We start from the raw sequence: 24,064 nt of genomic DNA on the forward strand, positions 1-24,064 counted from the left end.
TCCAGGACCAGGGTGGATCTTGGTTCCAGTGACAAGTGTCCTGATAAGAGACCAAAGTAGAGAAGACACAGAGGAGAAGCCGTGTGACACAGAGACTGGAGGGATGTGACCACAAGCCCAGGAAGCACCTGTGGCTGGAGGAGGCAGGAAGGACCCTCCCCCAGAGCTTCTGGGGGGAGCACAGAGTGCTGCCACCTTGATTTGGGGCCTCAAGCCTCCAGAACGGGGAGAGAACACACTTCTGCTCCTCTAAGTCCCCGGTCTGTGGCCATTCGGTACGGCTGCCCCGGGACACGTGCACAGTGACTTAGAAGAGTGAGGCCTGGGAACCGTGTGTCCGCTTTCTCCTGCTCCCAGTGCTGACACCCCTCTTTCCCCCTAGAGATTTCCAGAGCAGTCTGGAGCTCTGTCCTTGGAGACCCCATCCCTGGGTGCTGGGCGGCCAGGACCGGGGCCAGCCAGTGAGAATGGTGACAGTAGGCACTCGACCTGGGTCGCCTGACCCTAGCCTGGGTCTGAGTCGTGCCCTGTGCCCCCAGGTGCGGGCCATGAGGCTCTCCTTCGTGGGGGAGCTGGGCTGGGAGCTTCATGTGCCCAAGCCAGCCTGTGTGCCCGTGTACCGGGCTGTGATGGCCGCAGGCACCAAGCACGGCCTCGTCAACGCCGGGTACCGGGCCATCGACTCCCTGAGCATCGAGAAAGGTGTGTGTGGGGCCCACAGGGCGCCCTGGGGCTGCCCGGAGCCACGCTGCGGGCGGGGGGGGGGGGGGGGGGGGGTGTCGGCCCCTGTGCTTCTTCCCTGCCCCACTCCCCTTCCCACCTGCCCCTTTCTGTCGGCCTCCCCAGCCTTCCCCCCACCAACCCCTGCACTGCCCACAGACCGTGGCTTCCACGCAGGCCTGGGGCCGGGGCTGGGGTCCCTGACAGCAGCACTTGGAGGGCGAGGGGGAGGGGTGCTTGCCCAGCCTTGGGGGGGCGCGACCGGAGCTGGATTTGGACTGGGTGCCTGGGTTTCCCCAGGGGGTTGGAAGGATGTGAGGGCAGGGCTGCTCGGGTCCCTCCCTGACAGCTCACCGGCAGGGCAGAGGCTGGAAGGGGCATCTGCTCCCGGGGCCTCGCCCAGGGGACCTTCTGCAGGTGTAGGAGGAGCCGGCCCCCCACGTCTGCTGGGCACCGACCCCAGGATGTCCTCCCCGCAGGCTACCGGCACTGGCACGCCGACCTGCGCCCCGACGACAGCCCCCTGGAGGCGGGCTTGGCCTTCACCTGTAAGCTCAAGTCAGCGGTCCCCTTCCTGGGGCGGGAGGCCCTGGAGAAGCAGCGGGCCGAGGGCCTCCGCCGACGTCTGGTGTGCTTCACGGTGGACGAGTGAGTGGCCCGTGGTCCTGCGTCCGTCCGTCTGTCCGTCCAGTAGGACGGGGTCAGCAGGGCCCGAGGGGACCCGGAGGGGCTGGGACACACCCTGCTCACACACAGCTTTTGAAAGACAAAGGTGCCGCCAGGCCACCTCCCGTGGGTGACCCCGGGCTGAGGGCCCAGCTTCCCAGTCACCGTGTGGTGACTTCTCACCATGTTCTGGTTAAATCCCTCCCACGACAGATGGTGGAGGGAAGGCCAGGCCGCGGCCTGGAGACCTGGGGTGCCAAGGGACAGGGTAACCCAGCCGCAAGAAGGAGAGCCCGTTCCGGGGACCCGACCCCTTCACTTGCCCCCGGAGTGGGGAGGGGGCTTTGAGCAGGTGGCTCAGTTATGTCCTCGGGATCTGGCCCGTGCTGTCCCAGGATCCCACCTGGGCGGAGTGACTCTGAAATGACAGTCCCAGGCTGGTGTCTTCTCGGGAACCTGGGTAGCAACGGTCTCCAGGACGGCGGCTCGACTTTGCTGATTTGCGGCTGACAGGCTCCCACGAACGCGGCCATTCTCCCGGATTTCTGGAGCCGTCAACAGAAGTGTCAGGAGACACGAGGGGGGGCAGAGGGGGAGCCGAGCTGTGGCTTGTCATCGCCCTGCTGCTTCTCCCCGGGCTCCGGTCAGACCGGCCCCCCCGCACGCCGCTTGTCCACCTGCTGGGGAGCAGCCCAGGCTCCAGTTTGGGGGTATAGACGGAGCAGAGCCCTGCGGAGCCCCTGTGCCACCTGGCCCCCCGGGAAGCACCTGCGGCCTGATGTCTGTCTGCCTCCGGGAGCCTCCGATGCACCCGCCACAGCCCTCCGGCCCCGCTCGGGTGTTCTCTGCAGGGCCACCAAGGCAGCCAGGGCGGTTCCGGTCCTGAGGAAGGGCACGGCCAGGATGCCCCCTACCCCGGCCTGTTGCCTCACGTGCAAACAGCATGTGCCCCACAGGACAGGGTGGGACGAAAGGGCAGGGATTTGTCGCGGAACCGCAGTCTGTCCCACCCTCTTCCCTCATTCACTCGGGGCCCAGAGCCAGAGGCCCCCGCGCCTCGTCCCCGCGCCTTTGCCCAGGGCAGGATCCGCACTGCTGCGCCACCCTCTCCTGGGGGGCGGCCGGCCCCGGGCACCCGTCAGGCTCTCCACAAACACCGACCCAACACCCAGAGGCACGAGTCTGCAGAGATTTGCACTAAATATGCCAGGCGCTTCCGGGCGCTGGAGCATCTGTGATTGTAGTCTAATCTCTGCGTTTTCTCTTCTGAATTTTCAGAAATGTTATAGTCTGCATTCATACTAAAGAAAAGTCCTTTTGATAGATAATGCAGCGTTCTGTGGAGAAAGAACCACAGTAAAACAAGCCTCGGGGGCATAAGGCTTTCAATTATTCAGAAGTCAAGGAAAAGCAAGTTAAAAGGCGGGCCTTTCCCAAATACCTGGGGTCTGTCCCTGCAGACGCAGAAGTCAGGGCCCGGCAGCCGTCTGTTCTCGTTCGGGCATCCGCTTGGGCGCTGTGCCTGGCGACCTGGGGGCCAGGCACTGGGATGGCTCCAGGCCCCAGGGCGCGGGTCTCCCCACTAGGGGCTCTGGGGCCCCAGCTCTCTCTTGCTTCTTCCAGAAAAGTGCCCATGTTTGGCCTGGAGGCCATCTGGAGAAACGGCCAGGTGGTAGGCCACGTCCGGAGGGCTGACTTCGGGTTTGCCGTTGACAAGACTCTCGCCTACGGCTACATCCGGGACCCCAGCGGCCAGTCGGTGAGTCCGCCCCACCCCCCACCCTGGCTCTGCCCAGGGAAGCTCGGCTCCCCGTCCGGCTCCCTGTCAGCGCCCCGTGCCGCCTGCACCCCTGCGCCATGCTGGACCTGGGCGACCGGGCGCGGCGAGGTCACGGTTGATGGGGCCGCGTCTCTGGCGGGGTCAGTGGCTATTGCTGTATTTTCTCTCTGAAAAAAATCTGACTTTGGGAGCTCCAGGCTTCTCTTGGTCAGAAAGAGGCTCTGGGCCAGGGCTAACGCCCTCTGCTCCTGGAGCCAGAGACCCAAACCTCGAGGCTGGGGTGGGCGCCAGGGAGAGCAGAGGCCTGGACCTCATCCTCCCAAGAGCGCATTCCTCTCCTCTCTTTCCTCGTCCCACGTGTGCCTGCACACGCTTGTACGCACACGTGTACGCGCGTACGGACACGTGCGGCCATAGACACGTTTTGCCACGTGACCATTTGTAAACCCCAGTGACCCGCACTGAGCCCGGCTCCTCCCTGCACATCGGCAGGGGGCGCGGAGGCAGAGAAAGGGCCCGTTGAGGGCCTGCAGGGGTCAGAGCCCGGGGAGGGGGCTCGAAGCACTTGCCAGACTGGCTGGCTGCTCACGAGGGTGTCAGTGGCATGGGCTGGACGCCGTGACGCGAGCGAGGAGGGGGAGGAGCTCACCGCCGTAGCACCTTTGTGGCCGGGCCCGCTTGCCTTGCTCCCTGGAGGTCTGCACCAGCCCCGTGGCAGCCGGGAAACTGAGGCGCTGAAAGGCTCTGGCCGTGGGGGCCGAGATGCTCACCCAGCCGGGGCTGAGCTTTCCAGCCTCAGCCTTAGACACTCGGAGGACCCCAGGCTGCAGCTCCCCCCACGTGCGGCCAGCAGAGGCCCCAGAGGGAGATCCACTTGGAAGAATGAGCAGGGAGGAGGCGGGTGTGAGTCAGACCAGCCCAGGCAGGGGTGCCAGGGACGTGCCGGGCCTGGCATGTAGGCCTGGGCAGGGGGCTCCCACCCTGGGCCTCTGGGGGTCCTGGGACCCGGGCTGCCTGTCCTGCATTGCTGGGAGAGAAGAGATCTCTAGGAGCAGAGCCCACGGTGCCTTGCCCACGGCCGGCCCTGGGTGCAGCCCCTGTACTGAGAGGGCAGGATCCCCGTGCGGAGCCAGTGTGCCCAGGGTCTAGGCACACGGTCCTTTTCCCGTTCCCCGGTTTCGCAGGGATCCACACTTTCTGCAGCTGGAGGTGTCCCCACGGGCTGGCTGCCAGCCCGCGGCTCTGCTGGGGCCCCAGGCGGTCAAGTCCAAATCAGGGCTCCTACGGGCTCAGGGCGGTTGTTGGGTTCACAGGAGGGCCCGTGGCGCAGAGATGGGTTCGCCCAGAGGGAACAGGTGAGGCCGAGCCCCCCCTCCGGGAAGCAGGTAGATAGGAGCCCAGCACCCGCCAGGTAACGGGTGACCCACACCCCCTCGTGTTCTGCAACAGGTCTCGCTGGACTTTGTGAAGAGTGGTGACTATGCTCTGGAGCGGATGGGGGTGGCCTACCCTGCCCGGGCTCACCTGAAGTCTCCCTTCGACCCTGACAACAAGAGGGTGAAGGGAATCTACTGACGCCCCCGCGGGGCGGAGCCTCGGTGCATCAGGAGGCTGAGACCTGCTCCGTCCCTCGCTGACCCTCCCCACGGGGCCCGCCGCCCTGGCCCAGGACCGGACCCGGCCAGAGCAGGGGCCTCCCCGCCCTCCTAGTGCAGAGCTGCTCGCCCCCCAAACAGATACCACCCGAGCGGACAGGAGACCCAGAGGGCCTGTCCTATGGTCACTGACCAGAGGCTGGCCTCTAGTCCACCCCTACCCCCCAAAACAAAGCTGCAAGGTCTTGGGCTCAGGGAGCGTGCCACGTGGCCCTCTAGAAGCTTCTGAGAAGGTGCGTAGTTAACCCCTAGTAAGCCCAGTATAAAAGCAGGGAAGCAAAGGGATCCGCCTGGTACCCCAGGCCCGCTGGACGAGCAGACTGTCCAGAGCAGAGCACCGCTGGAGAGTTTCCAGGTCCACCTGGAATTAGGGACAGAGGATTGTTTAGTACTGTCTGCCTCGGGCGCAGTTTAAAGGCAGAGAGCAGGGGTGCCAGCTTGGCTGGATCCCTGCGGCCAGGCCGTTGGGCACGATGGTCGGTTCCCCAGAGGCTGGCAGAGGAGGGGATCCAGGAAGCAAATTCTTCCTGCCTTGACCTGTTTCTCACGCGGGAAAGCGTTCTGAGCACCACCAGCTGGTGAAATAGGTGAGCAGAAGCAGGGGGTGGGAGGGGTGGGTCTCACATCGGCGCCCTCCCTCGCCCATGCAGAAGCCCCACCTCCTGCCTCAGTTTCCCCAAGACCACGTCGTTCACTAGGTTCATGAAGGAGCGGCGTGTTGCCGGGTGAGAATCCGACAGACCCCTCCTGCCTTGTGGCCTCTGTCCTTGCTTTGTGACTGCGATGTGGCTCCCGCCTCCCCGCTCTCTCCACTTGTGGCCCCGGGGAAGGGCCTCGCACAGGGTCTTAAAAGGGGGTGACTCCCCCGCACCCCTTCTCTGGGCCTTCAGAGCTCTCTAACATCTGCCTGTGTGATCCTCCCTGCCTTCCTGGCCAGGATAAGCGTGTGTCCCGCCCCGTGCCCCTGTCCCCGGTCCCTCCCCTGTCACGTCTCCGGCTCACCCCAGCAGGATCTCGGCGCCCACCGGGCAGCCCGGGGGCCGCCCATGCGGCCTTGCCCGGCGTGCCTGACTCTCTGGGGAGCAGAAGGTGGCGGGTGTGCGGGGGACAAGGAGGACAGGGTCCCCGCAGACGCTCGCAGGAAGCCGCACGGTCGCTGGGGCAGGGGGCAGTCCCTGGCGAGCCCTGACTGCTTTCAGATGCTCACGTAGTACACAGCCCCACCGTGGACCGCGCTGGAACAGGTCAGGCTAATAAAGTCGAAGTCGTGGGAAGATGTTTGGGTTTCACATGGCCTTTGGAAAGCTCTTCGGCCCCCTCGCCAGACCACAGGCTGCGGAGCTTGGGCCTCTGGGGCTTTGCGCGCCTCCGGCAGAGGAGACCCGGAGACCTGTAGCCTCCCGGCTCACGCAGGCCTGGCTCCCGCGTGAGAGAGTCTGGGGGAAGCCCAGTGGACCCCGAGGGGCCAGAAGTGGAGAGGAGGGGAAGCCTTCGGCTTCCCAGAAGGCCTGGCCTGCTTCCCCGGGCTCCGCGGTTTGGCCCCAGAGCCCTGGATTGGGCCGGGATACGTGTTCCCCCCACAGCCTGTCCTGGGTAGGGGGAGGCTAAGTGTGAGGGGCGGGGGGCGATCCAGGTTCCCATCTGACCGCTCCCTCAGGGGCTGAGCTCAGAGACAGGAGCTTTGACTCGAGCCTTCGCTGTTGGTACGTTTGCGTCTCTGCCGCGGGGAAATAACCCGGCCCCTCCGGGGAGGGCATCGGGCCACCACGTGGGAGAGGCCAGGGAGCCACCTCCCAGGCTCTCCTGCCAGCCGCAGGAAGGTCCAGGCGGGGCCACAGCCCTGGGCGTGCCGCCTCGGTGGCTTAGGGCAGGGTGCGTGCGTTCCCACGCGTGTCCCCGGATCAGTCCTCTCTCACCCCCGGTCTAGACACCTGTGGCCCTGTTTTTGAAGGTTTTACTGGACGACGACACCATGGCCCTCACGGTGGCTGAGCACCGCCTTTCAGGAACTCTGGGCTGAGCTTGGCTGGGAGTCGAGAGGAGAGGGGCCCTCAGACTCAACCTGTGTGCTGGCCCCAGCCGTCCCTGGAGCTCAGGGGGCCCCGGGGGAGGGGGGCGCGCAGTGTCCCCCCGGGAGGGCAGGTGGGCAGGCCCCTGCTTATGTGCCGGTCTTGCTGGGCTGTGCTGGGCTGCCGGAGACGGCTCGGGTCCGCAGCGGCACGTGCATCAGGCGGCTGGCCCTCCACCTCTGGTCTTCCAGGGGTGAGTGGGGAGGAGCCCAGCTGGCAGGGAGGAGGTGCCCGCCTCCCCAGGGGGGACCGATGGCCCTGGCAGTAGAATGCCCGGGTGACTCCCAGCTCACTCCATTCCCAGATGCCTCACGTGCCTGGAGCTGGCACGCGCCCTCCTCCCTCCAGCACGGCAGATATAAGGGACAACGGACGTGCTGGGGAAAGAGAGGCGTTAGAGTCACACCCCGAGTGACTGTGGACAAGCAGCCCATCATGTGCTAAGGTCCTGGGGTGGGTCTGACCTGCCGTGTGACCAGGGCCAGGATCATGCCTCATCTGGGCCTCAGCCATGCCATTTGGGGGAGGTGGGGGGGCAAGGTCCTTATGTTCCCCACCCTGCCCCAGCTTGGGGACACCCCCGGTGGGGCTCCTGCCTGCCGAGGACCCTCCCTGCTCTGGTGGGAGCACCGTCTAGTCCGGATGGGGCCTGAGTGCTCATCTCATCCCCACACCCACCATGAGAGGACGCGCAAGAGGCCAGGGGCATCTGGGCACAGGACAAGGGGTGGGAAGACAGCGTGTGCCACAGCATCAGGCCTGCGGGCTGCCGGCCTGGTTCTTCTGAACGAGTCCTGGTGTCCCTCACCGTCTCAGTTTCTAGCATTTGCCGGTGAATCTCCTCGGCTCTCCCCTCTGGGCACATCTGGAGCCTGACCCCATCTCCCGCCCCCACGGCTACCACCTGGCTCCTGGTTACTGCGCCGGCCTCCACCGGCCACTGCCTCCCCCCTGCAGCCTCTCTGGCCTCTCGACTTCCCGCTGCCCCCCCACCCCCGCTCAGCCTTGCCCGCCTCCCCCCTGTTCCCCACCGCACTGCACCTCGGGGCCTGTGCTCTCTCGGACTCCCCTCCTCACCTCCTTCAGGACTTTAGCGTCACTTTCTCCTTTCCCAACAAGCCTGTCCCTAATGGCCACCCACATGTCCCGCTCTACTCGATGCTCACTGCTATCTGCATATTGTTCACTTCCTTATTGCCTGTTGACCGTCTGTACCCTCCCCCCCACCCATGAAAGCCGGGAGGGCCCCACGCTCTGTTGAGGGTCCAGCCCCAGGGCCTGCCCCACAGCTAGGACTGGATGAGTAGCTCAGACCAGAGGCAGGAGAGGGGAGGTTGGGGGGGGGGGTGGCGAGACCCAGGACCACGGGGACTGGGGGACAGAGGGGCCACCTCGGGGGCAACTGTGATGCTCCGAGTCCCTTCTGGGTCCAGACCTCCTCTGTTTATGAGCAAATGTGCCGAGGGCGGCTTCCTCACCCCATTCAAGTCAGGTTTTCAAGGGGGCCACCACACCCCCCCCCCCGAAGTTCCGAATATCAGAGGGAGAGCTTCCTGGATTCTAGTCTAGAATCTTCCCTTGAAGGCTCCCCAAGTCCCTGTTAGGAATCTTCCACAAAAACAGAAGTTTCTGGCCTGGGACTCCCGGGACACAGCGGGCTGCCTTCCATCCCAGAACCTCCCAAAAAATCAGGGAAACGTGGAGTGTGTGCGTGAGGCTGGTGGGTGTGCGTGGAGAAAATAGAACGGTGCGTGTCCCAGGGAGACTGTTGGTGGTTTTCAGTGCGTGTCGCAAGGGCTAGAGGGGGACTAAACGGGGGTGCTTTGTAATCAAAAGCTTTGTCTTTCGCTGCAGCGGAGCGGAGAGAAGGTGGGGGCACCAGCGATCCTTGGGACTCAGTTTCTCTGTCCGCACGACAGGATGGGGGGGCGGGGGGGCGGGGGCCGGGGACCAGGAGAGCCATTGGCAGCCGGGGGAGCCTGTCCCTGCAGGGCATTTGGGGACCTGTGGGAACATTCTGCTGGTCACGACGGGGGGCGCTGCTGAGGCTTTGCACGGGGTGGGGGTGGGGGCCCAGGAGGCCAATCCTTCTGCAGCGTGAGGGACGATCCGGCTGCTCTTTGCAGAGCCAGCCGGGGCCGGGCCCGCTGCGGCCCATCGCGTGTGTGTCCCCCCCCCAACCGCTCAGTGAGGCTGGTGCTGTCTGGGACCGCAGCCCCGGGGGGCAGCGCAGCCCGGGGGAACCTGCTGCGATGAGCCAGTGCTCTCTATCCGTGCAGTATCGCAGCCACGGCCACATGTAGCTGAAATGTGGCAGGTGTGACTGAGAACCCAAATATTCCCTTGTATATCATTTTGATTCATTGAAAATTATGCTTGAATAGCCACATGAGGCCCCTGGCCACCGGGCAGCACAGCCCTGGAGCGTCCTGGGGCCAGCTCAGGCAGATACACCCGCTCTGGCTGGAGCCTGCAGACTGAGAACGCCCACCCCCCACGCCGCCCCCCTGCAGACCCTCTCAGCATCAATCCTGCGTGAGCACACCTCGGCCTGGGACTCAGGGCACTTCACAGCTGCCCGGTCATGCCACCCTCGCAGCCCCTGCCCCTCAACGGGCAGCAAGGGAGACGGGCCCAGAGAAGGAAAGCGGCTGGCCCAGGGCCACACAGCAGAGAGAGGAATGGGAACCCAGGCTGCTAGACCCTCACTCTTCCTCCACCGGACTGCTCAGAAGAGCCCCGAGGGTCATTCGAGGGACTTGGACCAAAGTAGCACCCTCGCCCTGACGGGCTGCTTTTAGGTAATAAACCATTTCTCCCAGATGCCCTTGCCGAGTCCTCGCGGGGCACAGGGATGGTGCCTGTTGCCCAAGGAAATGGAGGTGGAGAGGCCAGACTTGCAGGTGACGCATCCGGGCTGGCTACTGGGCGGCACGGCTCCCTCTGGGCGACCACAGCGCCAAAGTGTCGGGCTCTATGCCTCAGTTTCCCTTCCTGCCAACAGGAGCAGATACAGCTATGCCGTGGGGTTGCCGGGCGGGCTGGCACAGAGCCAGTGTGCACACGGTGGCGGCTCTTAGCAAGAACGGGGGTGCAACAATCCAGGCGGGGCTGGATGGAGGGGCGGGGGCGGGGCAGGGTGCACGCAGGGGTCCCTGCGGGAAGCGCACAACAGGCTGTCCCGGGGGCACGAGGCAGACGAGCCTGAGAGGGTGAGAGTGAGTGACGTGGTGGGGGGAGGGGCTGGCATCCGGGTGGCGGAAGGTTCTGGACGGGTGCGATTTCCCTATGGCCACTAATCCGCCGGGGACCCTGGGTGAGGCGTTTCTCCTCTGGGGAGATTGGGAGGCTGCAAGCGCTGTGTTGGGGGCTGGGGGCTCAGGAAGAAAGTGATGGTGGCCAGGAAGGGCCCAGTGGGGGTGAGGCTGGCTCGCCGTGGTCTGCGGGTCCTCCTGGCACCCTCTCCCACAGCCCCGGGCTGGCCAGGACCCTTGTCCCCGCTGGCAGTCATCGTGCTCAGAGGGAAGGGGTCTTCCTGGGCCTGGGTGTGCTCCAGGCCACCTTCCCGAGGCCCGCCCTTGCAGGGAGGGGCCTCCCCTCCACCTGTCATCCCAGACTGTAAAGGTGACAGAGGGCCGGCCGGCCCTCCAGCCTCCGTCGGGAGATCATGCCCTGTGACTTACGGCGCGGGGAGCCATGATTTATACGACGCACTGCAGTGTCTGGGCCCGTTTGTTCGCGTCTATAATGAAATGGCTCTCAGGAGGAGAGGCCGACGGGTTCTGAGCGGGGAGGTCCGGGAGGCCCATCCATCACCCTCTTGCTCCCCTAGAGGCCGTGCAGCATTTTGCTGAACTGGCTGAACAGAGCCAAATCCGTTAGTCCCTGCAGAAACCATCAGGGAGCCAAACGCGGCCTCAAATGGGAGGCAGCGCAGAGGGGACGAAGCTGGAGACTGGCCCAGGCCGCGTGGGGCGCGTACCGGCTCCTCCAGGGGCGGAGCGCCCGCCGTGGAAAGGAGGCTCAGACGAGGCCCCCTCCCGTGGGGGCGGTGCCCCTAGGCGCCGGCCCGCGTGTGAGTTTCATGGTCTCGTTCACCCAACAGCATGGGCCCCATTTGCTAGATGAGGAGACTGAGGCTCAGGGAGGGGGAGTGACCCACCCGAGTCCCACCTCCACCGCAGGCCTGACTCCACAGCCTGCTCTTTAGGCACGTGTCCCACGGCCGCCGAGGAAAGCAGCCGGGGCTGATAACTCCACCTCCCCGAGGAGCTGGCACCCAGATCCCCGTCTGGGTCTCTGCCGACTCATCTCTCAGTGCTGGTGAGACTTGTTAGCATTTCCCTTTAGGTGGGCGAAAATATCTGTTTACCCTGGGAGAGAGCAGTCTCCCCAAGCAAATGTCTAACTAGCTAAGTGGCTGTCCTGCCTCCGTGGCAGGGAAGACGCCCACTGTGACAAAGGAGCCACTCTGCAGGGAAACGTTTAAGTAGCACGTGTACCCAGAGCGCACCAACACAGATCGCCATCCACGGGGGCTGGGGATGCGGGGGCCGTGTCAGGGGGTCCGCCCCGCAGCCAGGACCAGCCCCTCTCGGCGAGGTAGGCGGGGCTTTGGGGGCACTGGACTCTAGGCCACCGAGGGGGTGTGGAGAAGGCCTTGGTGGCCCCCAGTCCCAGGTGGGTCAACAGGGGACTCTCACGGGACCCTCTCCGCATGCAGGGGATCCTTGAGGGGCAAACGCTAGAATGGACCATGGTATTAGGCGGGGGGGGGGGGGGCTGGGCCCTGCCCATTCATCCTGGGCACACAGGGGTCTTCACAGAGTGGGGGTGCACAGAGCTGGTGTGATCCCACAGCCGTAGCATGGAGTGGGGAGTGAGAGATAGTCCCCCACTCAACCTTTGCCCCCACCAATGTTGACCACAGTGTGGCTGGAGGGGCTCTGATCCTGGCTGGCTGGGCAGTGAGAGGTGGGCTCTTCTAGCTTGGAGATGATCTCAGGCAGAGGCTGCCGATTCCATTCACCCTGCAAGGAAAGGACCAGGAGGTAAACTGAGGCTGGAGGGGTGAGATGGGGCACCGCCTTCCCAGCCACTTTTCCCCCTGCCCTCTTGGGCTCTTGCCCTCAAATAAATTCACCTTATCCCAACCCAACTCACCTTCCTTCCCTCTGGTTGGAGTCACCCCCGTCCCCACCCCACCCCCGACCGCCTGTCCCTCACTTCAAGTGTCACCCAGATGAAGCAAAATCAGAGGCCCTGGGTGTAGGCTGAGTTTTTAGCCCCTCCTCTCCAACAAGGCCGCACCAGATGCTGCGTTTTCAACCACATGAGATGTTCACACCGTGTCTCTCTCCCAAGCCAGCGTCAACCCCGCCCTTGGTGCCGGGAATGTTTGATTCGGCAATTAATCTGGCTCCGAAGGGCAGGAGATCTGCCTCCCAGACTTGCAGGCTCGCAGACCTTTCCACACCCCACCCCGCACCAGCCCGGCCTCCACGGGCTCGCTCTCTGCTCTCGGGAATAAGTGAGATGCCTTTGGACCCCAGCAGGCCCCACACGAGGAGGCCCCACCAGCTTCAGACTGTTCGGCTTCTCGCCTGCCCCTCCCCCCTGCCCCTCATTTCTGGGCTCTGGGGGCGTTGCTGGTGCCCCACTCACACCACCAAGACAAGCCCCTGGGCGTGATGTCGCCTGGGAGAGGGCCATCAGGCCGATCAGCCTCCCCGCTGCAGGCCCTCTGTCTGTCTGGGCCCGTCTGCACCACCGGGTTTCTCCAGCTGTTCGGAGGGAGCGCTTTTTGCCAGCTCCTTGGGGCGCAGCCCCATCGCTCCCCCCCGGGGTCCTCGGCGGGGCCTGGGGCGCCCAGGGGCAGTACCCGGGGACCTGCCGCCGGGCGGGGGTCGGAAGGTGTGAGGGTGTCGCCTCGGGCGGGTGGCCTGCTGCCTGCGGCTCCCCCGCCCCCCACGCACACACCTGGAAGCGGACGGCCGAGGACTTGTTGCAGTGCATGGAGATGGGGGCGAAGCCGTACAGGGCCCTGAGCACGTCTCGGTTGAAGGAGTTCCAGGGAACCGCGGCAAACTGCTCAGGGACAGAGGCCTGGGGGCAGGTGCACACTTCCTCACCATTGAACCTGGTGGGGGGAGGGGGGAGGAGGGCGGGGGGGCCGGGGGGGGGGGGGGGGGGGCCCCCCCCCCCCCCCACCGACAGGTGGACTCAGGCCGCCTCCTCCCCGACCCCGCCGCCTCCACGCCAAGCGGGGGCCGGGAACGGCCGCTCCAGGGTTGGGCCCGGAGGGTTCCTCGGGCCAATTCCAGGCTCAGCAGGACAAGAGGACGGGGATCTATCAGTGATGCCTGCCACGGGCCCCTCCCAGGGCAGCACGTGCTCCCAGAACTCGGCCTGGATGGCTCACGCTTCCCCAGCTGCCTGACGGGGGGGGGGGGGGGGGGGAGGTCCTCCGCCGCGCCCGGGGACGGAGACCCCAGGCAGGCACACTCCCGTGGAACTGTCACCTGTTCACCAGGTGGAAATACTCCCGCAGGAAACCCGGGTCCACTGTGCTCTTGCAGAGCTCCAGCCGCGTCTGGGGGTAGTAGTGGATGTAGTTGACGCACATCTCCTCCAGGATACCGAAGCCCCCCTGCGAGACGGGGAGGACGCCCGTCAGGACCGGTGCCTCGTGGGGCGCCACCACCGCCGGCTTCCGGGCCTGTTCACCGCCTTCACTCGCTGGGGCACAGCACGGGTGGTGTTCCGAATGAGCAAAGTCCCTGCCTTTTGGGGATTCCCTGTCTCCCTTGACGGGACAGACAGACAAGCAAGCCCGCCGGTGACCGCGTCTCAGGTGGCCACGAATGTCAGGAAGAAAAAGACCACGGGGTGAGGACACGGGGGTGTCGGCGCGCCCATTTTATGGATATGGAAACTGAGTCCCGGGGAAGGAAAGGGGCAAGGTCTGAGTGGACACGACCTCCCAACCTTGGCTGAGGAGGGGCCCCCTTGCCAGCGGGAGCCTGGGGACAGAGGACAGCGGGGAAGAACTCCCCTCGCACCGTGGAACCCGCACCGTCTACCGGTCGTTTCCAGAACTCGACTCTGAGGCGGGGGATGGCGGCCTCCCAGGGCCACCCTGTGGCTTTGTCGTGTGGGAGGGGGCAGAGTGGGTTCTTCCGGCCGCCTCGGGCTTCAGGCCCCTGGCCCGGTCCCTGTTCTTACAGCCCAGACCCCGGAGGAACAGGAAGCAGGCGGCCGCGGGGAGCGGGACTGGAGGAGAGGCTCCGTGTGGCAGCGGCCCCACAAGAGAACGGCCAGCCCAGACCCCCGCGGGCCGCCCTGGCCACCTGTGCCGTGTCCTGGGCTCCCGGCCCCTTGTGCATGTTGATGCGGGCCTGGCGGGGGGTGCAGCGTGTGGCGGGCAGGGGCGTTTGGGGAAACAGGGGCACTGCTCCTTGGCAGTAGAAACGAAGTCTGCACAGAGCCCAGCCGAAGGCCCGTCTCAGCCCCGTCCCGGTGTGGACGCCGCTCTCGAGGAGGTCAGCGCGTTTACACAGGAAATTTCCCGTGAGCTGATCTGCCTGGCTCCCGGGCGGCCCCCACCGGACGGTGTTACCTGTGTTGTTCTCTGGTTCCCCAGGGCCCCGGGGGCCCTGAGTTTATCGCCTGGCCTGGCCGCAGACGGGGAGGGTCACCTCTCTCGTCCGGTTCCAGAGCCCCCTCGCACGCCGCACCCCGGGACGTCCAAGGAGAGTCCTGACCCCGGAAGGCTCTGGTCGTGCGAGCCCTCCCTTCACCTTCGCCTCGGGATGGAAATCACATCCCAAAGCCCCTGTCTCTCCGGTGCAGGCCAGATTGTGAGTGCCTGCTGGGAGCCATCAGCTGCCCTGCTCCTCGGTCCCTCTGGGGTGATGACAGTGGCAGTTGAGAGGAGGGAGTGGGGCACCCGGGGCCTCGGCTCGAAGAACTTGGCGTCTGAGACATCAGGGGTGCGCCTGGCCTGAACATCCTGGGCCCGGATGCCAGTTGACCTCGAGGAGGCGGGTGGGGCAGTGACCATGGCCCTCGCAGAAGTAACACTGGGTGGGGGTGGGCCTGGGGGGTCCCCTTCACTGCCCCGCCCTGGCCCGCGGCCCCGGCAGGCCCACCTGCGGAATGGGGAGATACTGCGGTCCTGCCAGGGGCCTGGCTCATCGTACAAGAGCTCAGAGCTCTGTAGGGAGAGGCGGCCCCTGTGAGCTCGGCGGCCAGACCAGCCCTGCTGCCTGGGGGGCCGAGGGCCCTTGGCTGCTCCCCCAGCACTGTCTCCCCCTGGAACCTCCTCACAGGGTCCTGGGGAGGCTTAGAGGGTCCCTGAGCTCGGACAGGGTGAGCCGTGGGACCCAGCCCGCCGTGTGGAGAAAGCAGTCCCTGTTAGCAACTGTTGCTCTATGTACTGAGCCCCTCCTCGAGACAGAAGCAGTGGCTGTGGGGTCCAGGCCAGGGCCGTGTGCCTGCCAAGGTCTCCTACTCCCCGAGTTTATGACCATGGACCCGGAGAAGCTGTCACCCCAAATCCAGAGGGAGGGAGGGAGGAATCGTGCCTCAAGCGCATTGCGGGCGCACGGCCGGTTATCAGCTGTGTGACCTCCGGCAAGCGTCTTCCCTCTCTGAGCCCCAGCTCTCACCTGTGAGAACACAGAGCCCCCTCCCTTGACGACCGGTGGGAAAAGCAGTGACGTGCTACCACTGGGTACATCTCAGAAGAACCCCGAGGACGTGACGCTGGGGGCAAGACGCCCGTCAGGAAAGAGTGCGGATGACATGAGTGCAGTTACCTGAAGGCCCCGGGGTGGGCAAACCCACAGAGGCGGGAGGCAGGACGGGGGCTGGCGGGGCTGGCGGCTAAGGGGGCAGGCTTCTTTTTGCAAAGAGGACACGCTCTGACCTCGACGGTGCGGGTGGTTGCACACAGCTGTGCCGAGCCTAAAAAGTCACTGGACGGCACGCTTTAAATGGGCGAATCGTCTGGCATGTGAAATACGTCTCGATAAAGCCGCGAGTGGGGTGCCCTGGGTTGGGGGGCTGTAGCCCCAGGTCTGTTCCTCCGGGAGCCTCGAGGTTCTCGGGATGCTAACGGGGGGGGGGGGGACCACGGTGACCAAGAAGACAATTAGCAAAGCCGTGTTGGCCGGCGGTCAGTTTGCCAGGACAGCCCTGGTCGATGCCTGCCGAGCACGCGTGACTATTAACAGCACTGGCTGCCACTCCACAGAGGGCGCCGGCCGGGTGACGGTGTCGGGGACCTGCGTATGGCCACCCACCACACAGCCAGCCCTGAAGACGGTGTCTCCTCCCGGGCCACCCACGGTGCAGCCCAAGTGCATCCATCCACACCCTTGCCCGGCAGAGCCAACCGCACACCTGCACGACTTGTCTTTGCCAAAAGGCCCCAACGGCAATGGCGTGAAAATTAGTCTTTCTGCGGCCCGTTTATTTTTGCCCTCAACAGTCTGCAGGCTCGTCTCCTAAGGTCCGGGGGTGTTCTCAGTCCTCGGGGGCCTTCCCCAGCCTCCCTCTTCCCGGGCACTCGGTCACCGTCCCCCGCCCCCACCTCCCCCCCTTCCCTACTCGACGAGGCCCCCCTGTTCTGGGCCCTCCCTGTTCTGGTTTTTAGTGTTTATTCCAACTCTGCCTGTCCCCCTGGGTGAGGGAGCTCCGCACAGACAGGGATCAGCCGCATGCCCGTCTCCCCAGCGTCCGCACACAGGTGCTGATGTGTCTACTGCAGAGGCTCTCAGACTCAGGCAGGCGTCAGAGTGACTTGGGGGTGCTTCTTAAACCGGAGATGGTCACGTGTCACCACCCAAATTCCGACTCAAGGTCTGGAGTGGAGCCTGTGAGTTTTTGCTTCTCCCAAGTTCCCAGGGGGGCCTGGCCGAGGGACCCCTACCCCGAGAACCTCCAGTTTACCGAATGAACGAGGGACGGCACCCCCTGCCCTCCGGCAACCTACGCTCTAGGTAATGAGTTAAGACTTGTCCTCCCGAAAGGGTAGAAAGCCCCAAAAGGGACCGGCCCCGCCCCGCCCCAGCCTCACACGTTCCGTGAGCAGGCACCAGGGAAAAGTCAGCGCGACTTACCACGGTGGCCAGCTCCCTGTCTTCTGTGTTGTACGTACAGGAAGTGACGAGCACGTCCCCCTGGGGAGCCGAGCCAAGAGACGCTCATCAGCACCTGTGCACTTGGGGGTAACAGGTGCACCGGGCTGCTCCCACGTTTGACCAAGCCCCCACAGGAGGAGAGAAAGGCACGAAGGTACGTGCCACGGTCCGCAGTCATCCATCAATTACTGAGGAACCTCAGGGTGGCCTCTGGGCCCCCCACACGTGAGGGTCAAAATCTGGGTGTTCCCAGGGACTGACTGCCCATTGGCACTGGCTTCTGCACCCCTCAGTACCCAGGTCACAGGCAGGCAGGACTGTTGTGCGGACCGGTTGCTCACGTCACAGCCCATGGGTGAACTGGGCCAAGCCCCGGCCTGAGCCCCGGCTCCCCATCTGCATGATCAGGGGCCCCACCAGCGACCCCCACGCCTTTGTCTTTCCCTAAAGCTCAGGGCTTGTTGCTGGCTGATCAGGCATGTTGCCTGTGCACCAGGCCCCCCGGGGCTGCCTGCGCCGGGCCCTCTGAGGCCTCGGTCACGTCCTGGTGGACCTCACCGTGGGATGGCCCCAGCTCCCGCCTCGCGTGGACGTGCTTCTAGAAGTCCTCACACGGCCCGTGCCGTCCTTCGTGCCTTTCTCTCCTCCTGTGGGGGGCGCCCCCAGCCCTCCCCGCCTCCCCGCTCCTGACTGGGCACTCACCGGGCGCACGGACACCATCTTCTTCAACATGCGGATCTCCTGGGTGGGCGGAGGGGAGAGTTCAGAGGGCTGCAGACCAGCTCCCAGCCACCTCTCCTCTGCAGCCCTCTGGGGCCGTGCTCCCAGCCCCTCGGGGGGGGGGAAGCCAGGACCGGTCAAGTGTGGCCTCCAGCCAGGAAGGGACTAGCCCCAGAAGGTGGTATTCCGGGACGGACTTTACCATCTGTAAAGCCACATGCCAGAATCTGCCACCAGAGTCCCTCCCTTGGATTGAACCCCCAAAGGGGAGGGGCTGGCCGCTGTGAGCTCTCAGGTGTCTGGCCCGGCCCAGGACGAGGAACCCGGCATGGGCACGCTCCTGTGGCCGTGGGAGACAGAAGGTGAAACAGGCCCCCAGCCCGGGCACCGAACGGGCCCCGCGGGGCGGGCGGCCCCTACCTGGAAGTGAGTGCTGTAGTGGTCGTCCCTGTTCACAATCTCCCTCTCTCGGCCGTCCCGGACCAGCACAGTGACCACCTTCCTCCCCGTCAGGTGTGTGTGGAGCTGGGAGGCGAAGATGTGGATCCCTGAGGGAGGCAGGGCCTGCAGGGCGGGGCGGGGCGGGGTCAGAGCCCGGCACGCGGGGGACCCTGCCGCCTGCCCTCGTGCTGACCGCCGGCCCGGATCGCGGGCCGCGGGACAGCGACACCACCGAGCCCGCGTCCCCAGAACGTCTGCCCTGCCCAGCCTCGTCTTTCTCCCTGGACGGTTGAGTCCCCATCGGGAAACTCCGTAGGGAGGGAGCTGCCCGCAGAGCGGTGTCACGGTCACGGCCCTGGTCTTCCAAAGCAGCTGCCTGCGGGAGCCTGCGGAGGCTTGTCAGGGGGGCGCAGCCGGCTTCCTTCTTCGAGCCCCTGAAGGCCGCTGCGTCCACTTTTCATCCGCTCAACAGACTTTAAGGGGAGCGCCCGGCGGGCAGGGGGCCACCCGGGTGAGCACAGTGGGACCCCCCCCCCGGCTCGGCGGGCTCGGGTCCGGTGCCAGGCGGTCCCGTCCAGCGCCCGCCGGGCACCAGCGTCAGCAGCTGCCCTGTGGCACGACCCACGGGAGACCTTCCCCTGCTTCACGGTCACGCTGTCTTCCGGCCGTGGCACTGACCGCCGTGGCACCGAGCGCGGAAGCCGTCGGCTGGCACTCGGAAGGGGCCTCCAGCCCTCACGTCGAGACGCCTGCCCTCCCCGTTGAGGCGTGAGGGGACTTCCCAGAGGAAGGACGCTCTCCCTGACGTCTCGTGGACTTGGCTTCGACAGAACGTTTCCTCAAACGGTTACACGTGTGAAGCGTTTTCCCCACCCGCCGTCTCCCCGGCGGCACCCCACCGTGCTCCGCTCTGCTCCGTCCACACTGTTGGCGGCTCGGGGGCTCCTGCGGCCGTGGCTCTGTCGCCGAGCGACCCCAGGCTGCAGAGATTTCTGCCCGTCGGCTGATTTCACCTCGTGCTTTCCCTCTTGCCCTCCACCTGCTGCTGTCCTGCCCTTGGCATCTTGGAAACTTCCGGCCCCCGCTCAATGATTTGAGGCTGGGAAGGCTTACGGCCACGCCTGTGACGACTGGGAGCCTCCGCTTGCTTGCGGGACCCTGGGTTTCTCTCCCCGCGGCCCCAGAGGCTCGTCGCTCACCCGGGGGCCTGTGGTCTCGAACGCTATACTTTTTCTTGGCTTGTCCATCTGGACGAGGATATGTCGACCACACCGGCCTTTCAGCTGCCGAATTTATGCCCCTCGGTGATGTGCTAAAGGAGAGACAGGGCCAGACTCCGTGGAGACCCTTCAACAGGTTTTCCACATCATGCGATTTTCAGAAAAATATGTACTATTTGAAGGGGAGGAGGGGCAAACTGAGTTTTTCTCTCCTGGTGGTAAAGTATCGGGAGGCTGGTCTACATTCCCAGGAAGGACGCTCTCCCTAACGTCACGCAGACTTGGTTTCGACAGAACATTTCCCAAAACGCGGGCTAGAGGCGTTCTCCAGAGGTCAGAGTGCCACGGGGCCACTTGCCCTGGTGCGTCCTCAGTGGGTCACGCCCCAGGCCCACGCCTGGGGCCACAGAGCCTCTCCAGCGGCAGGAGGAATCACTGACGGGAGCTCTGGGGATGCGGGCAAGAGCGCCAGATGCTGGTCTCAGAAAAGAAGGAACCGATCGAGGCTGATGGCTCGATCTCTCTTCGGCTCGGGGAGCCCACGCGGAGCACAAGTCCACGTGGAGAGCCAGCTTGCTGGGGAGACACACGCGCCCGATGCCACGTCGCAAAGCAGCCCGCTGCGGTGGCCACAGCTCTGCAGGTCAGACCCACGCGCGCCTCTGCGCCCTGCACCTGCTGGGACTGTGGCCCCGGCCCCCGGCTCCTCGGCTGCAGGGCCTGGCGGTCAGCGCTTACCCAGCGGGGCGCTGTGGGAAGCCAACGGCGTGGCGGCATTCGCCACAGACAGAAAACAGAAAAGAACCCCCGGCAACAAATCTAAAACGAGCCAACACCCCGCTAGGAAAACAAAGTTGTGAGCAGATGTTCACGGGAAAGAACACGGCCGATGAGACGGATGAAAAGACCCTCACCATCAAGCTCTACAAAGAGTCGGGGAAATTCACGCTCGACAGTGAAGCGTTCTTCCAAGTGACTGGGGAAATATTGAAAATATCGATAACATGGCGGGGGTGGGGGGAACAGGTACGCTTTCTGGAGGGCACTTTGTGAGATTTATTCAAATTCAAGCTCACGGCCTCTGTGCACGGCATCTTCTGGACTCTACCTGAGAAAACGTCTTCCTGGTGTGCAAGGACGTCCCAGTAGCCTTCTTCTCGTCGTCGGTGAGAAGTCGGCAGGGGTCTGCACACGGGCGGCCAGGGGGCAGGTGGACACAGGCGGGGCCGGGCGAGGCAGGGGAGCGCCGAGGGCGCAGAGCCTGGGAAGGCTGCCGCTCCTTTGGAAGCGAGGTCCCCACCGCCCGCTCCAGCTCTACGTGCCGACCTGCGCCCCACCCGCCCTCGCACGGCCCCGAGATTGGTGCCCCCTGGCCGCGGCGGTCTGGCCCTGCTGAGGTCCACAGTGGAACCACGCTGGGCGAGGGCATGTGGCCGCCAAAAGGCAAGTAAGTGGCAGGACACATGTCTCCTATTCGGTCTGTTTGCTTTTAGACAGCACATATAAGGGCACGTCGCCATTTGTAGTCTGGAAGGACACAAAGGAGCCGAAAACGGGGTGTCTGGGGGAGGGGGGGGGGGCTTTATCTGCAGCTGCAGTACCCGTGGTTTGGCGGTGAACGCACGTCTCTCTTATTCTCGGAATGAAAGCCTGGTTTTCAGGGCGGCGCGAGGAGGCGCTGGCCGGCACGTGCTGTGGACCGGGTGGGAACCGCCCGTAGGACCCCAGCCGGGGGAACCAGGGTGAGGGAGGGTGAGGTGCCCGGCCCAGCCCCGCTTACCAGCTGGGTGCACTTGTCCGTGCAGTAGCCGGTGAGGACGAAGGCCGTCTCCCGCGGGGGGATGGCCATCACGGGCGAGTACACAAGCCCCAGCTCCATGATGCCCGCGTCGAAGGGACGTAGCCTGGCCGTGTAGTGCAGGCGGATGCCCGAGGAGTCGCGACGGCCTGGCAGAAAGAGGGGCGCAGGGGAGCGGAAGGGCTCGCGGCTGCCCCTGCCGGTCGGCCCCGTGCTCCGGCGCCGGCAGCGCCCCCCAGCCGCCCTCGGCCGCGCCCTGCACCTGCTCCCACACCTGTTTATGCCAGGCGTTGACGCGCTCGGTGCGACACCCACGTGGAGAGAAAGAGCCGTTGTTTCTATGAAAACTAAGTCGATGCTTTGGAAAGACTTGACAAAGGCGGGTAACGAAAACCGAGCGATGCGTCAGTGGGGGGTGAGGCGCCCGCGAGATATCTAGAAAGCTCGCAACGCCTCAGGCGGCTTTGCAAATGCTCTGATGTTCTCCCCCCCCCCCCCCCCACCCCCACGTTCAGAGGCGTCTGCACTGGAATCTGTGCAAATAGGAGGGTGGGGAACGGCGTCCACCCCAGCCCCCCCCCCCAGGAGCCTCCACCCCCTGGCAAACGTGGGCGAGCGAGGACATCCGCGTGTTCTAGTCGACAAGAAGCAGCCTCCCACTTTACTCCTTTGGTTACCGCCCTGCAAGGTCAAGGCAGACCCAGGGCGTGCACTGAGGGCATCGCAAAACAACGAGAGCGGGAGGGTGGGGCCCTGGAGCAGGGCGGGCGTTGGGCTCACGCACGATCCCGGACTCCCCTTGGCCGACAGTGTGCTGTTGTCTCAGACAAGTCGCCGTCCTTCTCTGGGCCTCTCCGGGCTCAAATTCAAGAGCCTCCTCCAAAGGAGAACTCAGGGCTTCTGCCCATCACTGTCCAGCCACTCCGGCCGGTTCTTCTTACGGTTTGCTAATTGCACAGTCCGTGAGGCTCCCCGGGCAGGCCTCCCAGCAGTCACATGAAACTGATGGTCAGAGGTCAGGGATGCTGGCAGCCACAGGCACAGCCACACAACCACGTGGCCTCCAGGAGCCCCTGCTCTACCCCTGCCCGGAATCGGTCAGCCGAGGCCCCACGTGTGTCAGGGCAGAGCCCTGGGCCAGTCCCACGGGGGTCGGCGGGTGGGGGGAAATAAGGGGGCCGGACGTGGCTCCACCCCTCAGAACGTACTGCAGAGCTGGGACATGGGCAGAGGAGCCCATGTCACTGAAGAATCATCCGCCCCGATTTATAGATGAGGAAACTGAGGCTCACAGCCCGAGCTGGAGACCTTGCCCAAGATCGCAGGTCGGGAGAGTGTCGGAGCGGGATCTGAGCCCGGAGCATTGCCAGGGGCCGCGGACTCACTGCTCATTCACCCCGAGGTGGGGCCAAGATCGCCCCCTCTTGCCTCTGCCTCCCCCTGCCCTACTCCCGGCCCCCCCGCCCCATGCAATGTCCAAACTCAGCGTCTGTATCTCTGGGCTGGTTACATCAGAGGATAATAATAACAAGGGAGATGCCATTGGTTAAAATTCAGATGGGGATTAAATAATGAAATAATTGTGGCATTTTGATATTTATAGAAAAGCGGCCCATCTCCAGATTTGTGAAGTGACTGAGCGTCCTTATATTTGGCAAAGGATCCATAAATATAACCAGATAATCAGGAAGAGACAGACCTCCCTGACGCTTAAGGAGTTTTCAAAAATCCATTTGCTTTCAGGTTTTAAATGAGCAATAAATCCCATATCATGCTAAAGCCCGAGCTGACTTATGCCCTGCTCTGTGCACACTATAGATAATTCCGGGGGTGGCAGAAAGAGTTAGTTATCGCTGATGGAGCACACCCCGGTGCCCACGGCCAGCGGGGGCCGCAGGCCAGAGCTCTGCCAGCCTCAGGACAGCTGCATGATGGGGGGAGGGGTCCCCCGCCAGGGTCATGCAGCTAGAGAGGCCCGGGCTGGGGCCCAGCCTGAACTTCCTGCTCTTATCTCTCAAACTATTCTGTTCCTCATGCACACAAATGAAAACAAGCATCCCTTAAAACAAAACCAAAAAAAAGACAGAGAGCTAGAAGAACAGGGCTATGTGGCCGTATGGGGCAGAAGGTGCCGGGGCAGCAGAGAGATGGAAACATTTCTATTTCTGATGAGGCGTCAACTGGCCTCGCCATCCTAAACATCCACCCTGGTCGTCCGTCTGCAGGCACGGGGTGATCCAGTAGCCAGGGCTGCCCAGGGCAGACATCACTGAAAAGCGACAGCACGGCCCTGCTGCGGCCCCGGCCAGCCTCGGGTGCCCTTCCAACAGGAGCCCCGTGCCTCTGCTGAGGGTCAGTTAGAGGCGCCCCCGTCACAGAACCATGTGGCTAGAAAGTCCCACAGGCGTGCTGTGTTGGGCTTCAAGGAGCAGGGGGGAAGCTCACGGCCAGAAATGCCGCCCCCTCCCCCAAGCCAGGCACTCTTCCCTTGACCTGAAGATAGTCCGGGGGGCAGTGCCTTCAGCGGGCCGGCCGTCGCAGGGTGGGTGCTGGGCAGGGGCCACGCTGGCCCCGGAGTGGCCTGCCGTCCTGCCGGGTGGCCCTGTTCCGGCCCAGCCAGTTGTGGGGAGGGCAGAGGCGTCGGGCCTGGATGCTGGCGGCCACCCCGTTTGTGGGGGGGGGGGACAGTTGGGGACAAGAGGCAGCTACTGGTCTGACGGCCTCAGAGAAGTGGGACTTCCAGGGAAACCGGGGACAGTGCTCTGGCCCGGGACCTCTCCTCACTGAGCTTGAGCCTATCGGCCCCACTACAGAGCGAGGACGGGGGGGGGGGGGGGGGGGGGGGGGGGG

General features: G+C 64.6%; 2 protein-coding genes across 2 annotated transcripts in view; one reads left to right on the top strand and one right to left on the bottom strand.

The window, feature by feature from the left end:
• The window catches only part of SARDH (sarcosine dehydrogenase), a 61,167-nt gene extending 55,279 nt beyond the window's left edge, over positions 1-5,888 (top strand). The window contains exons 19-22 of the mRNA XM_049631059.1: positions 540-702; positions 1,200-1,368; positions 3,010-3,145; positions 4,616-5,888. Coding sequence (XP_049487016.1) covers positions 540-702; positions 1,200-1,368; positions 3,010-3,145; positions 4,616-4,741 — 594 coding nt within the window. The 3' untranslated portion in view covers positions 4,742-5,888. The remainder of the gene's footprint in view (positions 1-539; positions 703-1,199; positions 1,369-3,009; positions 3,146-4,615) is intronic.
• A 5,099-nt stretch (positions 5,889-10,987) lies between these two features.
• DBH (dopamine beta-hydroxylase) overlaps positions 10,988-24,064 on the bottom strand; it is a 20,457-nt gene continuing 7,380 nt past the window's right edge. The window contains exons 6-12 of the mRNA XM_049631070.1: positions 21,197-21,363; positions 18,176-18,319; positions 17,738-17,776; positions 17,015-17,074; positions 13,412-13,539; positions 12,870-13,029; positions 10,988-11,920 (exon numbers count right to left, since the gene is read on the bottom strand). Coding sequence (XP_049487027.1) covers positions 11,789-11,920; positions 12,870-13,029; positions 13,412-13,539; positions 17,015-17,074; positions 17,738-17,776; positions 18,176-18,319; positions 21,197-21,363 — 830 coding nt within the window. The 3' untranslated portion in view covers positions 10,988-11,788. The remainder of the gene's footprint in view (positions 11,921-12,869; positions 13,030-13,411; positions 13,540-17,014; positions 17,075-17,737; positions 17,777-18,175; positions 18,320-21,196; positions 21,364-24,064) is intronic.

Source organism: Panthera uncia, chromosome D4, assembly GCF_023721935.1.
Source record: "Panthera uncia isolate 11264 chromosome D4, Puncia_PCG_1.0, whole genome shotgun sequence".
Classification (NCBI taxonomy): domain Eukaryota; kingdom Metazoa; phylum Chordata; class Mammalia; order Carnivora; family Felidae; genus Panthera; species Panthera uncia.